Consider the following 18,451-nt stretch of genomic DNA (forward strand, 5'->3'; position numbering starts at 1 on the left):
TTGCAATGTATTTTATTTCAAAGTAAAAAGCAACCATTTTGCAGAAAGCCCTTCTGAAATCCAGGATCATTTACAAACTAACTGCTGGAACCTTTGAAAGTTATGGATGAATTAGATGCTTCAGGTCAGTGAGTGTACTTTCTATCAGGCATATTCTTCAGTGGTTTGCTCTCTCTGATCATTAATATACGACAAAAGAGCAACTATACATAGTAAACATATGTCAACAGCAATTTCTTTGTGCACAGACAATAAGATAACATTAAAATAAGTCCAGGAAAACGGAATAAATTCCGGACAAGCAGTGCACTGCAAGGTACATAACTCATAAATGTTTTTAAATTTAGATCCCATATAAAATGGTTTTATTGTAAAAGTTATGTAGAAAAGTCAACCCAATTATGAGTCATCTGCAAAGGACTTGTCTCTGCTTCAAGAGAAGTACCAAGTGACCCTCAGACCAGCACTGTTTATGAGGTTACGGGCCCATCCAGCAACATACTGCAGCTTTTAATTAAATCACCTTAATTTCAATCAGTTATCCACATAACTGCTACACTGAGAGAAGCAGAACACAAGCACAGTGCTCAGTTGAAGGTAACATTCCCTCACACTTCAGCAATACAAATGGTCCCCCAAAGTCTGCAGCAGCATCTCTGCACAACCTCCTGTGAGCAAGGTGTGCACGCCTGGCACCCACAGCTGGGAGGGAGGGACGGGGAGAGGGGGAACAGGCTGATACCTTCTGGGGTGTGAGGATGGCCACAGTACAGCACAGGCCAGCAAACTCCATCTGGTCTACGAGTCTACGAGGGGAAAAGCAGCAGCTGGTTGAGATTAAAGCAGCCCCAGGCTGATCTAACATGTGTCATGGGGTGATGAGAGAACTGGAGAGGTAAGTGAATGCCAGACCACTCCACAATCTCCTTCATCAAGAGCAAACTAAATTAAAAACAAAGGGTTTGAGCAACAGGTTTGTTTTCTTTTGGCTTGGTTTTCTTCTGTATTGTTGGTTAAGATTAACAATGAGTTCACAGTGTAATATAACACAATGCAAGTCTCCATCCAAAACTGGATACTGTTTAACCCATTCCCAGTATATCACAAGAGAACAGGGGAGAGAGTGATCAGGAATCAGAACTAAATTTTTGGTGCTTCATTTATTAAGCTTGTACTCATTTTAATTCTTATGGTCACGCTGGAAATAAAACCCAGAAGCATCATGCTGCCTTTGAACCAAGAGAAGACAGAGAGGTATGGCAGTCACAGTCTAGGTGGCACTGCAAGCTTACAAGAAGGATTTAAGAAGATGCCACAACAGCCACCAAGTGAACAACTGAGTTGTGCACGAACACACACGTCCTGGTGGCAGCACATGGGTATAGGGTGAGGGTCACCAATTACTTGCTAGCAGAAGGCTGAAGGAGCATTTTAGATCCCAGGGAAATGCAGCAGGAGTGAGGCCTTTCCATGGTTAGGAAGGTGATCTAATGAAGCAAGGAAGGCTGTCAGCTTTGGTGGGAACCTTGGCCTTTGCCTTCCCATTTTTCAAGCTTTACTAATGATGAACCCTACTGTGTCAAGATGATCCTCTTGAACAAAAAGCTCATTGCCCAACATTGTTATAAACAAGCAATGGACTGTCATTGCCTTTTTATATCTTCATCAATCTTTTGTGAACTTTCTGGATTATGATAAAAATAAAATTTCAGAATAACTGAGTAAATTGGGTAATGACAGTTTTTAAATATCAGAATTAAGTATGTGGGTGTTCAAACTCTTCTGAGCCTGCACAATGTGATACAGAGATACTACTAATTTTTAGGCAACTACTTTTTCAGATGTATATGGCATATTTCCTTCCAGACACTGGAATTTTAATTAGATCCCCTGTGATTTGCTTCTAGTGTTAAAATGAAAAGCAATTAGTTTTTCTACTCAATTCAAGTCTGGGTGAAGCTTTAAAAAAACAACAGGGAGAAGGGGAATTACTACTTTCCCTAAAATTTCCCAGTACTGCTGCATCTGCTCTAGATGAAGGCATTTTAATAAGAGAAGCCTCAGTGCAATGGTCTCGTTCACCAAGGCTGATCGAAACCCTATTTATTCTGCAGCAAAGGTAGATTCTCCTGTTGCTCAAGGGTTATAGTTGGCTACTATTGAACCTGAAATGACTCTGTCTCAAGGGAGGCTGTTACACAGAATGATTGCCCATTAGGTAAATCAACACAGTTACACAAACGCCAATAATTCAGGCAGGAACCTTTACATCTTCTGGACACAGGAAGAAGGATGCAACCAAAGCATTTCTATATCCACTACCCTCAAAATACGAAACCAGACCTTATGGGCAATAGATACATGAAAGTGTCAGCTATCACCTACAAACATGACATTCACCAGATAGGTTATGAGTCCAAAAACTAACAACATGGCTCCATGTTGTAAAACCTGCTCCTGAGAATCACACAAATAAATAAATACAAAAAAGTTTTTCGTGGTCTTCTATGTAGCATACACAAATATTACTTGTTGAATATTAATGCAAGCAGCTAAAGGTCATATTGCATGCTACAGAATTAGCTGCCTTCCAGCACACACAAATCTCAAAATGATCAAAAAATTTAAAGCACCCTGTGTACCACTGGCCTCCCAATCAGTGAATGCCACAGCGCTCTCACACCATCTGAGGATCACACACATGACACGCCGAAGAAAAGAAGCTTTGATAACCAGGGCAGGATCTAGAGTGGTATGTTACATACTCTGCCCACTCCAATAAATAAATAGGGACCTCAGTAATAGCCATTTTTCTGCCAGAAGGTGGGACTGAACTTGCAGTGTAAGAGTGGAATCATTCAGTTCAGCAGCACAGTGCTGCCTGCAGCCAGCTCCCTCCGCCTGCCCTTACAGATGGCAAAGGTCCCAGCAGTGACAAGTGTCTCCACTGGAAGCCAGCAAGCAACCTGGCTACCTTACAGCTATGGAAAGTAAATTTTAAAATAGCCTGAACTTCAGTTTTCCAGCTGTGAGAACCTATCTCTTTACTACTAAATTATAAAAGTAATGTTACTATTTTGATTTTAAGCTTTCCAATTTAAAATATCACCTAATGGTAACTTAGTTATCAACCTCACGGTGTAACCTCTTTGTAATTTTCAGATTTTAAAAAATGGATTCAAAGAAATACAAACAAACCTAAGGAATACATGTGTGTACCTTTTCCCCCACTCTCATTTCGAAAGAAAAAGAATTTAGAATAAAGGCAAAATTTTCAAACTTGTATCCCTAAAACTTGGAACTACAAGTTTGGGAGACTAAACAAGCAGAGTTACTTACCCACTAACTTGACAAGCTGTAGCTCTCTATGCCACAGTACTGGCTCATTTTGGAAAATGCTATTTCATAGAGTTTGAAAACTGAACTAGCACACTTAAGTGTTCTTGATTCAGAAGTGATTTCATGGCAGAGTTAAAATTGTTTGGATGTACTTCTGTCTCAAATGGTGAGATCTCTTAGTAATACTTTCCCTCTAAAAGTCCTAGGATGTGAAATTGCCTGGCATCTTGTTGGGATGCTATTTCAGACAGTATGTGCATTTGCCTGTTCCTTAGGGGGTTCATTCTTACCTGACAGAAGGACAACTGAATCTCACCCACTGACTTTTACAGTACACACACAGAGGAATAACTCCTGGGATTAGTGCCATACAGGACTTCATTTTAGTGTGGTTTCTGAATAGAAATGTTTTAGAAAGCCTCCCTGATTTTTCTGCATGCTTGATGTTCCTTTGATTTGTAAAAGAAGTTCAGAGTGGGCATCAAGAAGACAGGACAAAAGTTCAAGACAAAACAGGCCAGGGAGAGACTCCAGCGTTTCTTAGTAACTCATCACTGCGTGTGCCTGAACAAACAGATTGATAGATTCTGTTCAAATACTAAACAAATATCACAGCCTGTTCTCGAATTCACATCTCATATATGATATTTCTTAAGAAAATATTTGTGACTCTACTCTAAATTTCATCTACTTTTGTCTCTTGAATAAATTATTTTTTCCCAGGGAAGACTCCTAAATATAGTACTGGTAGAGAACTCAAATTACAATTAATTTACCTTCCTACGCTCTACTGGCTACTCTTGGAGGTCACAAAGGATTTCCTTTTAACTAATAATTTAAAATCCCATATCCAACATCAGAACAAAGAAGTGGAAACATTTGAAAACTACTGCTAAAGCAAGGTGGCACACCACTGAGTCAATACTCTTCTTTTTAGAAGATACATACTTTATCTAATAGATTCAATTTATCTAATAAACTATAAGCTTATAAAGCCTGAAACAGCAACAAAACCACCTGGAGAAACTTTTCACTTTTGAAATAGACAGAAGAGAAAAGAAAATGTAAATGTTTCTATTATAAGCAATCCTGCATTTGTTTTCTGAGCAACGATCATATCAACATCTTATTGCAATCAGCCAAGCCAGGACACTTCTTTTTCTCAGTTGAAGGCTTGTACAGCTAATTCAGAATTTGTAAAACAAAATCTATATTAACTCAAAGTAAGAAGTACAATGTAATTATGTGGAGAATTTCTTCCATGAAAAATGCCTTGTTGAAACCAAATTTTACAAAGCTATGACTACCATAATTACACACAACAGAACCAAGGGAGTTTGAGGTGAAAGGGGATGGCCCTATACAAAGTTTTGGCCCTGCATCCTATTTCAGATTCTGAAGCAAAAAGAAAATTATTTTAATCTATCACCTAAAAGATTTTGTTAACATTTTAATTTGAAAATAATGGGTTATTTAAAAAAAAAACCAATGTAATTAAAGCAAATTCCTAGCCTTCCATGAATGGGCTTTTTATAGCATCCCAAGCAAACGTGACAGATTTTTACGATAACTTAGAGTGAATGAGGCTTTCATGGGCATCCCTGAACAATAACTTCGGCCTTCTTTTTCCTTTCAACAGGCTGGATGTCACCTCTCGAGATGCAAAGCTCTGCAAACAGAAGCAGATGGCTCCTTTTAGCTGAGCCACTATCAGTGTGCTGTTCTTTCTCAGCATTTCCTTAGTTTCCATCTCCAGAAAGCATTTACAGAACACGCTGCCATGTAGGAGGAAGAAAGTCTGATTATAACGAAAACAACAGTTCCTTGTCTCGCAGGCAGCAGTGATGTGCTTCCAGACAGGCTCCACTGTGGATGTGCCACAAATGTCCAAGCTGTTTCATGCTACTCACTGGTGCCCATAAGGGCCATACCTGGAGCCCAACCATCTTCTCTGGCATTTTGAAATAGCAAAAACATTGCAGTCACACATCACCTACCTCCCTCAGCAACAAAAACATCAAGAGAACATGCTGTTCAGGCAAGCTGTTGAATCTGCATGTGTGACCCTTTCTGAAGAATCATTCCTTCTTTTTTCATAGAAAGAACATCTCTGCACGTTTCACCTCAATGAATAACAAGCACCTGCCCATGTGCTCTGAAATGAGCATTTCACAGTTGCTGCCATCACAAAATTGGCAGCAATTTAAAAATAAAAAAAAAAAAATAGAAAAAGTAATCCCAAGCACCTCATGTTGCTCTAAGGAGCAGACAGAGACCATAAAATGGCACAGTGCACAGCTGCCAGAGGCATACGGAAACAAGCAGGATGTTCCTTCTCATGAGAACTGCAGTTAAATCACTGGCACAAATTAACCATGCTCAGAGACTCAAAGCAAGATATTTATTTAAACGTATTTATCTAATTTTATTTTACTTTGTTTTCCATCTCAGGCTCTTTCGCAGGACGCGAGAGGATTGAATCCCCCAGGAAGAGTGGAGGACGGATACGGAAGCAAACTAGGAAGTATGGAACATAAAACATTTATCTTGAAACTACAAGGACCCTCTTACAAGTTAAAGAAGGTGAAAAACTCTTGTCAGAATATGCTCTCCAAAGAGCGCATTTGATGTTGAGTATCAATATGTTCAAACTCACCACGATGACTACTGACATTTTTGCTAATGATTCCCAGGCAGAGCAGTCCCAGGGACTTACCTGCGTGCCCATGAAGAGGGGAATGTGGTCGTGGGAGAGTTGGAGACGTGCTGGATGTTACAATCAAACTCTTTCTGTTGCTTGTCCGACAGCTGAAAGAAAGAAAGATGAACACTAAGGCATGGTCAGATGAACAAGAGCACCTGAAGGCAGGTCCTGCAGAATGTCTTTCAGCTAAGGAGGAACCTCAGTATTTAGGTCTGTGTTTCCTTATGCTCTCGACCTCGGTAGTGACCCTGCAAAGAAGAAAATGTACAGGGCCAAAAGCAGCAACAAGGTGTTTTAATACTTTGGAAACATATGCTGCAAAGGCCACAGGAGATAGCTGATAATTCATTCCTGATTCACAGAATATGCACAACTCAAGCTTTACAAATCTCACAAAAAGTAAAAAAAAATGTACAATACCCCAGAGTGCTTCGGATATTCTTACCAATATCCAACCTAGCAAATAAATCCATGACAATTGTTGGCTGTTACTATAAGAAAGCAGAGCACATTCCTTAGGGCAGAGTTAAAATTACAAAGCAAAGTGTTAGCACAGTTCAGCAGATGAGCAGGATTACTGACTAAACTTAAAACTTAGGATTCAAAAATCTTTGTGAATGCACGTGGCAGGACTGATGGAAAACTCTGCAAAGCAAGTTTCAGACACGCCTCTGCCACATCAACTCCACTCACTGCCGTGACTTTATTCCAGCAAGGAAAGTGACACTTCTTATGGGGCAGTTCAGATCTACTTTTTTCCCAGTGGAGTTTCAGAACTGAGCCAAATGAAGGATGTGTGTGTTCCTCCATTTGCTTCCCAGCTTGTGATTGCTAGTAGCAAACATTTAGCCTTAAAGATAATAAAAGGAATTGCAGTGGGCAAGAGAAACAGTTTTAAACCACAGGAGCTGTGAACGAGAGCAACTAGATACTTAAATCACTTTGTGATTGCCACTTTTACTGTTGTTTAAACAGCAAAATCTCACAACTGACCAACTTGTATATATTATTGCTACATACATTTGCTCACTGTACCTCCAGCTTGCTTTCTAGATGTCAGAAACATTTCTGCTTCCTTCAGCAGTTCTCAAAATGGGTAACTAAAATCACATTGGTGTTGACAGGGGTGGGAGAATAGCCAGGAGTGGGGAAGGTTGAGGAGAGGCTGACCAAGGAGCTCGCTGGCCCCACTCTGGGGGTGCCCTGTGAAGCTCCACATTGGGTTCCCCAGGCACAGGCAAAGCCTCTTTGCTTGTAGAGCCCCAAATGCTGATGTCTGCCAGGTCTGTCCTGCACTGGCTGATCTGCTGGAGCTGCCCAACAATAAACACGCTCAGACTGCCAAGAACTACAATTTAATGCAAAACTATTTTGCTGCCACAGGATACAGTGCATCTGACTATTATTATTTGTAAGCTTTTTTTATTGCTGTTCTATAGGAAACTAGAGAACTTGATGCAGAAAAAAATACAACTGAACTGCCAACTATAATAAACAGTAATAAAGTTGAAGCACCATTAACTGCTATTCAGGCTCTTTAGTGTACTTAAAGCATTCCTCAAAATTATCCAACTGATTCCATACAATCTCCATTTACATTCATGTATTATTCAACAACAGTCCATCCAAAACCTGATTGCCATTGTGCACATCATATGGAAAAACTAACAGACTGATTTTAAGAAGCTTAAAATCTCAGTTCATGGATATTTTGAATATGTTTTCAGTTACACTATTCCAGTAACTGCTGAAAAAAGATTGAATACTCAATTCCAACATTAATACCAGATAATCATTGTTTATATTACCAGAAAATCTTTCTCACAACATGAAATTCCTGAGTGTTCTAGTATAATATGTATTACTATGTAAAACATAAAAAAAAACCTGGATATTTTACTATAAAATGTAACACAGGAATTTATGATCTTGCTCAATATAAAACACTACTACAATGAGAAAATAGAGCTCCATTCTCTATGGTCATGTTCTCTTTGCTAAGGAGAATTCTTAAAGTACACTTTACCACAGCCATGTTTGGAGCTGGCTATGGAAACTTAGTATATTTTAAACCACAGCGTAACAGGGAAAGCAAACTATTCCAAACTCAAAGCTTTTTAACTGCTTGCCTGTGTTTGCCAAATTGAACAGTTTTACAAACCCATTTTCTCTGCTGTCCTTGTAAAGACAAGGAACCAAAAGAGAAAGGGTTAAGTGGCTGGAGAACAAGCACAGCTGAGACCCCTTAAAAGAGGTCAGGTTTACACAAATGTACCCAGAGGAGAGAATGGCTTGGAGTGAAAGGCTAGCCCCAAGTTGGGAATAAAACATTATTCTCTTTACACCCTCAAAATTGGATAACTTTCAATTTCCCTGGATCTCTCATCTGCAAAGGGGAAACACCGCTTGGGCCTGTTTAGCCATTTCTATGACCTATGTGCGTTGGCAATAAGGCAAAGCTTAAACACAGAGACTAAAAACAAAACAGAACTCCCAACTTCTCAGATTCATGTTATATGTTGAGAAAAATATACAAATACAATCATACACTCTACTGGTTGAAGAGAGCTCTATGGATATAGACACAAAAATCCTTGAGGAAATACAGAACAAGAGAGACAAAAGTTTGGTAGTCACTAAAATATAAAAACAAGGGGGGGAAGGGAGGAGGTAACATGCAGAGGAAGGGCAGACACCGATCTCTTCTCTGTGATGACCAGTGACAGGACCCAAGGGAATGGCCTGAAGTTGTGTCAGGGGAGGTTTAGGTTGGATATTAGAGAAAGGTTCTTCACCCGGACGGTGGCTGGATGCTGAAACAGGCTCCCAGAGAAGTGGTCACAGCCCTAAGCCTCACAGAGTTCAAGAATTGTTTGGACAATACTCTCAGGTTCATGGTGTGACTCTTGGGGACAGTCCTGAGCAGGGCTAAGGGTTGAACTCAATGATCCTTGTGGCTCCCTTCCAAATCAGCATGTTCCATGATTCTGTGACTTCAGCTGGGCAATCTCTCCCCCAGGAAGTCACTATTGACATTTGAGCACCTCCTAAAGAAGAACAGGTAAATATGAAAGAAGCAAAGCTGACTTTAGCCAGGGCTTTGTGCCAAAGAAATTCAAACAAACTATTTCCTGTAAGATGCATTTTAGCCAGACAGTCAGTCCTGGGTTCAAAACTGAGCTACCAGGTCAATGACAAAGAGGAGACCATGTTGTTAATACTTTAAATTGCATTAATTATTGTTTATTTCTGTTTGCAATTTCTCAAAAAACACTGTATGTTTTTTTACTCAAAAATTAATTCAATCTACATAAGAAAAGAGGAGTAATAGGAGAAAGCAGAAGAGGAAAAGGTTGGCTATACATCTGAGTTTTTTAACTAGGAAAAAAATCAGGTTCTTAACCAGTCCAGAGAGATTCTAAGTATTACTATTTGTTTATAAGCCAAAGGTTTGCTATTTTCATTAAATGGGAGGCGACCCTTACCGTGACCCTCCTTTCCTCTCACAATTTGCTATGGGTCTTGTTAACCTTTTTTTCCTCAGGTCCCACGTCATAATTTCAGAGAACAAATCCCCTCCAGATCTTCCAGCTAAGGCAAAACATGATTTTAGCAGCACAGAGTTTCTCTACAGCCCAGAGCTGCAGGGTTGAGTTCCACCAGCAGAGTGATTTGGAGGTGCTGCCCCTCCACCCCCTGTGCCCCTGAGGTCCCACACCCACACAGACAAACCCGAGCCTGGAAACCTGTGAGAGCACGGGAGCAACTGGATTTAACTCTGAACACACACAGCAAAACGCGCAGTTTACATCAAAATAGTTGAAACGATGCCTTTGCATCACTATGGAAATAGAGCTTTTACTATTTCTAGAGTTAACTTCTCTGCCTGCAGTAAAAATAACGTTTGTTACATGCTCTGAAGCGTCCCCAGCGCGTTCTTGAAACCGGACTCTGCAGGACATCGGACATGGGCCTGGTAACTGGACACTGGGTTTGCACCCACTGAAATGCACCCAGGGGCCAGCACCCTTAGCCAGAGTTATTTATGAGCACACTTGGCAGTGTATCTGTGAGCTGCACGCAGCCCAGGGGCTCTGCAGCTACACCCCAACTAACCTTCTCTGCCCCCACACACAATCCCATGTCAAGCCTCTAAAATGAGCACCGTGAGTACACCTTGTTTCATGTGCATATTCAGTCTGAAAAAGAAATCAATGTTTCAGTTTCAGCATAAATCAATATTTGGTTCTTTATTTTAGTGGTTTCCTCAGGGGACATCTTCAACTCACTGAGCAAAACTCATTAACGTCCATGAGGCATTCATGCAATGAATGCAAGGCCACAGAAAAAAACAACTTAAAAATACATAACCAGCCACCACCATCAAGTAATTTCATAGTGTTGCTGGTTATTAGAAGCCAATAACGATAAGGAAGTTTCTCAAATTTACCTGAATTTATAGAATGTCTCATATTGAAGCTACTGACTATGTAAGTAAACAAGATTAGCACCAATTGCACAAGTCTTCTCATTGACTTTGACAGAAATCAACTTGAAGAAATAAGATGTATGGAAAAACTATATCTTAAATCACATTTTGGTTAATATTTACGAATGCATTTTATTCAGACTAGCAATTTATTATAGAATCACTAAGGTTGGAAAACACAATCCAAGATCATCAAGTCCAACCTTCAAATAAAAATTTTCATTTTAATTATACAGTTTTAGTTTTGCAAATCACCTCAAGCTGTCAGAGTGCCAGATTAACTCTTCCATTAACTAATAATTTCTTTCAAAATAACACTTCAGAAGTCCAACATCAGACTTGTTCCAGATTTGACATTCAATTCAATGACCCCAAGTCCCTTGGACTGGGATCCAAAATTCAGAGCAATCATATCTACAGAAGTTATTTGTGGTTACATATTTTCCTAAAATGTAATATCACCTAACCAAACTTCACCAGATTCTCCTCTGATGTTACAGAAGTTTGGTTTCAGTTGATTTGCTTTACAAAGAATTCTTTACAAGAAACAGACATTTTGGAAATGAAAATAAGTATTTAAAATTTTTATTCACAATGGCAGAAAATTTACAAAATCCAAAATCTGCATGTCAATGAATGCACCAGCTGCGCAGAAATGTTAACTAGATGTGGAAGTTATTGTCTTAATTATAGTAATTCAAAGATGGAAGCAATTTTGTAAGCTTTAGCACTACCAACAACAGGGATAATTAGTTCTCAAAAATAGAAAAGTAAGCATCTGGTTCAAGTGATTTCTTCTTTTTTTTTTCCACATTCAAGAACAGTTTAAAAGTTATTCATCCTAGAATAACTGGGAGGGGGGGAAAGTGTTATTATTCATGGTGTAGGTTTGGTGGTTTGTACATTTCTACAACAAACACTTACTTAGTCATAAAGAAATACACTTACACGCACTTAAAACGTGAAGGATGGAAGTACAAGTTCAACAAGCAACTTTAAGATTGAAGACAGAGTCTCCACCACAACAGACACAGAACTATCTTCTTCCCAGCATCACCCAGGAAAACTGCAATTATTTCCTGTCATTAAAGTCCCACAAGCAAGGAAACATCCTGAATTTGGATCCCTTCCTGGTTACCTTGTTCAGACTAATTAACTGAGGAGCCTTTTTCCAGTGCATTTCTAGACAGTCTTTCCCTGCCATTCATTTCTGCATAAGGTCAATCCCCAACTCCCATGACCTTGAGACTGGAATGCAGTATTCCTGTTCTGCCCACCTAATTGAAGAGCTTCAAACAAGATTGAACTCTGGAACCTAAAGGGAATTTAACCTTAAGGAAAAATAACAATAAAAGCCAACTTTTTGGTTGGTTCAAGTACAGGATCCTCTTCCACAAGAAGCTTTCATGGAGTAGTTACTACAACCACAGAAACAGAAGCAAGTTGTTAAGCAAGCCAGGCTCTACTCAAATTTGCATTGCCCATTCTTTTGAAGCTCATGAGACAAAACAAACTGGTAAAAATTATATTTTTTTATAACTGAACATTTTGCTTGGAGATTTCTGGCTTGCTGCAGGTGACATTTGTGCCAAGGTGCTGCAGACTCACTCTGTGTGCAGGGGTGTTTGTTCCATGAAGGATGAAAAGCTTCATCCCCCTCCCTCCCTTTTTTTGATGCCTGTTCCATAATTCAAATACATGCAATGTGTGAGCTGCTTCAGAGGAAGACATTTTACACAGTCACCTATGAGGTCTGGGAAAGTCTTCTTGGAAAGCAAAGACGACTTCATTTTGCCTTGAAACAAGTGAAAAGTCCTGGTTGAAGCCTTTCCCTTCTGCACTAAAGTAAGATGGATGCTAAGGGATGTTCCCATGCCTTATGTTGGTACCAGTAAATTTGAGTCAATGTGCAGATGGCTGTAGAAAAGTGTGAATTCTGTGAGACGAGGAGCACAGAGGTAAAAGATGCAGTCAACTTGTGAAGTGTGGGCTGCACTTCTGTACAGATATCCAAAGAGAAAATGGGGGTAAAACACATGAACAACATCTTTTTTCAGGCTAACAAACACAGTAACAAGGAGTGGAGCAATGCAAGACTTACAAAGCAAGGAGTAAACTGGATGCAGACTGGTTCTTTTGTTTTAAGCAAGATTAACATCTCACTACTTAGGAATTAACTTATTGTATGAAAGACCATTTTCCTTTCATCTAAAACAAGCTGTATGTTAGATAAACCCTTCTGCTTCATTTAGAGCTCAAATTGAAGCAGCAGCAGCATCTCAAGCTAAGAAATTACAAAAGAAAAGGGTAAAATTTCCAGTGAACACCAAATTTATGTCTAATTTGCCTAATGTCTGAGGCTGGTGCACACCTGCTTGCACTACGCTGTATAGTTCAGACCTTTTGCATTATTAACAACACAGGAACAACTCTGCAAAGGCAAACAAAATGAGATGTCACAGCAAATTACAGTGAGTGGTACAGCCATTCTCAACTACATGAAGCCACTTTTATTCCTAAATATTCCTCCCTCAAAGCCTATCTTTGTTCTAGTATGGAAGAAAAAAAGTAAGAAAAAAAAATGTCTGATTATGGAAGAGAGACCCCAGAATAAATATAAACACTATTTAAGGGGCAAAAACATAGAGTGACCTTCTCAAGCATTCCTATCTCCTGCTTCAGTTCTGTTATGCATTATACTGCCATGAAGTTACATCACAGAATGTGAAAGGATGATTTAATGAAAGCTAAGCTTAACCGCACACTTTCATTTCTCATTTCCTCCAAATCTATTATTAAATGCTTCACGTAGCATAGCTGCTTTTAAAATAAGTCTCTACTTGGCAATTCTCACAGAAGACAGTTCGTCATAAGTCTTTTCCTCCAAAAAAATCCAAGCAAACAAATTCCAGAATGAAATGACAAAATGATTTTATACTGTTTTGAATCTTCTAACCATGCAGAGTACAATTATATGCAGGTGTGCAGTATAACAAACACAGTCTAAACACTCTCCCCAAAGATGGATCCAGAAAACTAAGCAAATGAGCTGAAAATGAAATAAAGTTTTCCAGGTTTAATATAAATCTTGTATAAAATAATATGAAAAGTCATTTGGTTGCTTTGAAGCACACAATGTGAACAATTTTCTTCATTTTGTTTCAGGGCATTTTCTTAGTTTAAGAATCAAAAAATGTTACAAATTAGCTCGTTATCAGCTACCTGCAGTTCCAAATCTCAGCATGAGGACAAATTACTGATCTAATTTTAAATCTCTTCTAACAATACAGTATTTTAGAAATAATATCCAAATCAGACTGTCAGGGGCGTTGCCTTTGCTGCACAGATTTTCACACAATCGAACAGAGTAATAACCAGGGTGGGAACATTCTGAATATAAACAGGACTAGTATGTTTGCAATTGAATTATTTGCCAAATTTTAAGAATATCTATTCTGAAGGTGCTCTCATCAACAGAGCAAAACCTTTCCAGTGGAGCTAAGATTCATCCTTCCAACAACAGAGACTAACAATAACAATCCTACTGAAAAGGTTCAGGGTTTGTGCTCGCTTGGCAGAACGTTACACTTGTGATATGCTTTCCAACAGCTGGAACTACAGCTTTCCTTTGGCTCTCAGTCAAGTGCTGGGCCATGCTTCCATCCCTGGTGCCTCTGATATTTTGCAGGTGAGTCTTATTTACTGCCATCCTCAGCTCTCCAAGGGGCAAGACGGACATCAACTTTCTTAAGAACTTCCAGCATATTTAACTTGCAAGCAGTTTCCAGTAGATTAGAGTACAGAAAACCCTGAACAGAGCATAGACCACATCTGGACAAGTGTGCCAGAAGGGCAGACAACAGGGAGAGGATGCTGTTAGACAGTAAATCTGCTCCTTGGGTCCTCATCTGCAACCAATTCATCAACATTTTAGGTAGCTTCATGTAAAATCACCATCCCTCAGTTTTTCAGTTATACACCCCTTTTGACAGAAAGGCTTTCTGGATATTTTGAATTTATCTAGAGGGACAAAAATATCTGACTTCTAAGGAAAAAAAAAACCACCAAGGTAAGCTGCAACATATGTTTTGCACCACTGATGCATCAACACTCTCACTCCTCCTACCTTTTTGACCCAGGCACTGCCCTAACCTTTGCTGCTATGAGAACCATGTTCTTTTATCTTACCAGGGTTGCCATTCTCCCTTTTTTAATTTTGCAGGGTTTTGATATATAAAAAAATATTCATTGAACAGGTAAACAATTCTCAAGTGCATTCCCAACAGCAAAGTGTAGTAGATAATGAAAGAGCTCCACAAAATCAGTCTCAACCTGCCTACCTTACAATGATCATTTAAATTTATACTTTTGCTTCTAGCTTGAGAGGTGAGAATGTGCTGTTTTCATTAACAAGACCCTCCCCTTTCTAAAGCAATAATGTTTTCCAACTCTTAGCAGCTTCTTACAAAATTAAACCAACAGAAACAAAATCAACATCAACTTAACAAAATTTCTTTTTAAGGAGAGGATACTTCTAAAAGACTGTCCAATGAAGAAAAGTTCATTTTTAAAAGAGGGGGAAACCATTTTCCTTTGAAAGTGTTAAAATATGGACTTCAAACAGAAGAACTGAAAACAATTTGCGGCTCATTATATTTGCACACACACGAAGATGGGACAAAAATCTTCAAAAATGTCTCTAAAAAATAGCAGCAGAGCGTGAGTGTGCTAAGGTAGGCTGATGATAGTCCAATGGACATACTAGGAAAATATCCAGGCTTAAGAAAATTGTAATCTCAGCAAGCAGGATACAAAACTTTTGACATTTGTCCAGGACTAAGACGCCTTAGGCAGGAACGTGCCATGCTCTGCCTGCCTGGACTCAAACAGGGCTGAGCAGAGCAGTTTCCTACCAGAGCAAGACAAAGGTGAGACGTGTGTGCTTTAATTTGAAACAGACACCGAAAGAGAATACATATTGCTCCCTGCAGTTTATTCCCTTCAGCTATGGAAAAAAAAATGCTGCTTGGGACAGTTCTAATCAATACACTCATTGAATGGCAGAGAGGGAAAGAAGGCTACCTAGGTAAGGCTTGGCTCTAAATGTCAAAGAAGGGAACAGGAGCTGAAGTTCTGTGGACATTGAAAATGCTCAGTGTAGCAAGTAAGTAAAACTGGTATAAATTCATGTGCTGTAAGTCAGGTATTCAGTTATGTGGTCCTCACTCATTTATAGAGACAGGATTGTCAATAAACCACTGTCTCAGATAAAAACAGCATACTTAAAAAGACACAGAAAAAATTATTTACAAAAATACATTAGATAACTATACTGGAGTATATATCAGATCAAATAAGCTGACTACTAAAATAATAAGAACACAGACCTGTAGAAGGCATTTCATGTTAATGGAGAAGGAAAACCACAAAAGGTAGGAGAAGAGGGGGAGGCCCAGGGTGCAGATCCTGCCCTGGCACAAAGAGCAGCCCTCAGATCCCCAGCATGGGGAAGTTTCTGGAACAATCAAGCCTGATTACATGTTAAACCTCATTCTTTTGTGTAAAGCCTACTTGCTATCTGAGCCAAATGTTCATTACCCAACAGCCATCAATTTTTCATACAAGGATGGCTGTTCCAGTTTAATAACTATTACAAACGTGTACTACAAATAGATACACACACAGAGTTTTGAAATTTTAGTGGGCTGAAGCTAGAACAATCATTCACAGAATGAAGCAGAAGAAAAACACAAACATTAGAAGCCACAAGCTGACAGCTAAAGTTTGCTGCAGTACATCCAAAGGGCAAAGCAGTTCACCATCACCTATGGAAGTGTACTTTTTTCAAGAGCTATTCTACTTTAAAAGGCTGAAAAGTAAAATCAAGATCAATTCCACATACAGTAAGATGGTAGAGAGCAGTAAGTACAAGTACATGAATGTATCTAAAATAAATGGACGGTAGCAGTGATAACAAAATTAAATCATAGAAGAAATCAGGAAAAAAACCTAAAACCTAATAAAATGAGAGCCATAATTTACACAGCTTTTAAAAAAGGCAGATATTTAATAAATGTACCTCATCTAAAATTGGATCAGAATGCAAATGAAGAAACTTCTAAAAGCTCTTTGAGTGCTTTATTTACTTAGTCATAACTACAGGAACTAAGAACAGGTAAGCATTATTTTCACAAATTATGTCTAACAAACTTTAGCACAAACTCAACAAGCACAGGCAAACACAGCCCCAATTTTCTCTGACAGAAAGCAGAGAAAGATAGGACTGTTCAATAACAATAGCCTATTTCTGTATAAGTAAAAGACTGTTGTAAAATACACTTCTGGGAGCTGAGTATTGCCACATCCCAGCTTTCCTGCTACACCAGTTACTTTCTACCACAAAGTCTTAAACCAGCATGAAACCAAATGAGACCCACAAAAATTGCAGAGCATACACAAATGAAGACACAGAGGAAGACAAATGCAAACACTAACAGAAAGTCAGGTATTCAAACAGCAATCATGCTTAATTTAAATTAAGTCTTCTAATTGTAACACACTAATTTACCATGCAATCAAGACTGGAACAAAATTAAAGGACAGGAAAACACACAATACACTGGAAATAAGGCATTTCAAATGCCACCGCAGGATTCGAGGTAGTTTCCTTAGAGAACAAAGATTCAGGGAAGGACTGTTCTCATATGTGCTTGCAGAAGACTTTAATCTACAGAGGCTGACATTGCTTTGAGCCCTGGCAGCTCTCCCGTGGCACATGCTCACTGGCAGTGTCGCCTGACACCAAAAGTAACTCCTTCAGCATCAAACAAAACACGTGAGGTGACGTTTACATCTTCTATTAATTCTGAAGTAGTTTAAATTACATGCTTAGCACTACACAAACACAGCAGGCAGTAATGGATATGAGGAGACTCAAAGAAGCATCATACCACTGTATAAGCATAACATTTGCTTAGATATTCAGTACACGACTAAGCTTTGTCCTCATATAAAATACGATAGTCAAGCACCAACTCCTCAAACTCGAGGCATTTTCGTGGAAAAGATGGTGATTCATTAAGCTGACAATCTCAAAACATGTCCAACTTACTGCACAGCATTGCCTAAAACTATAGCCAAGAGAAACTGGTATCAGGAGTCTTGGATTTCACATTTGGCACAAGGACTCCCCTGTACAGGACTAGTAAGCATCCCCCTTCTGAATCTCAGTTCTCTGGATCCTTCCATCTTCAGGTGACATAGAACCAAAAGCAGACACACCAGAACAGTCTTTAAAACTAAATTTTTTAAGAGGCTTGGAATAAACTATGACATTTCACTACAGAAGTGCATATTATTTTATCTGCACTAAAAATCTCCTTCAAAGAACACTTAGGTATTACTCTGTAGTCCTCAAAATAACAGGAAAAAAAAAGAAGATAACTGGGCTATAGAGTGAGAAAAACTATTCGGGGATTATCTGATAATTAGCTAAAAATGTAGAATCAAATCAAAAGCATTTTCCTTAATGCTTTGATAAGATATTTGTTTGCTCGATATGGTAACTGAGATGGTGGCCAATACAAAGTGTTCAGCACCAGACCAAAAACTAAGTCATTTGTCCCCAGGTAGGTGTATGGGATAGGAGATGATATACCATATATTGTATATCTTAAATAAGGTCTGCCTTTATAAAAACCATTTTGCTCTAAGGTGTACAGCTCCTTGTCAACATCAGCATTCAGCTGCCAGTAAAATAACAGGAATCCCAAGTGCACCAGAGAACACGTCTCTTAGTTTGCTCCTCACCACAACTCCACACCTCTTCAAAGAACAAGGGCCTGCAAGGATTAATGTCACAGCATGGGCAGAGCCATCCCACAGCTTTAAACTGATGGGTGCTCAGATTTAAAAGGCAC

At 39.1% G+C, this 18,451-nt stretch overlaps 1 protein-coding gene across 12 annotated transcripts in view; it reads right to left on the bottom strand.

The window, feature by feature from the left end:
• Positions 1 to 18,451, bottom strand: part of MAST2 (microtubule associated serine/threonine kinase 2) — a 192,289-nt gene that overhangs the window by 62,144 nt on the left and 111,694 nt on the right. For all 12 annotated transcript variants that reach the window (XM_064665343.1, XM_064665345.1, XM_064665342.1 and 9 more), the window contains one exon: positions 6,056 to 6,147. In XM_064665343.1, the coding sequence (XP_064521413.1) occupies positions 6,056 to 6,147 (92 nt within the window). The remainder of the gene's footprint in view (positions 1 to 6,055; positions 6,148 to 18,451) is intronic.

The sequence above is a fragment of the Pseudopipra pipra genome, chromosome 9 (assembly GCF_036250125.1).
Source record: "Pseudopipra pipra isolate bDixPip1 chromosome 9, bDixPip1.hap1, whole genome shotgun sequence".
NCBI classification, from domain to species: Eukaryota; Metazoa; Chordata; class Aves; order Passeriformes; family Pipridae; genus Pseudopipra; species Pseudopipra pipra.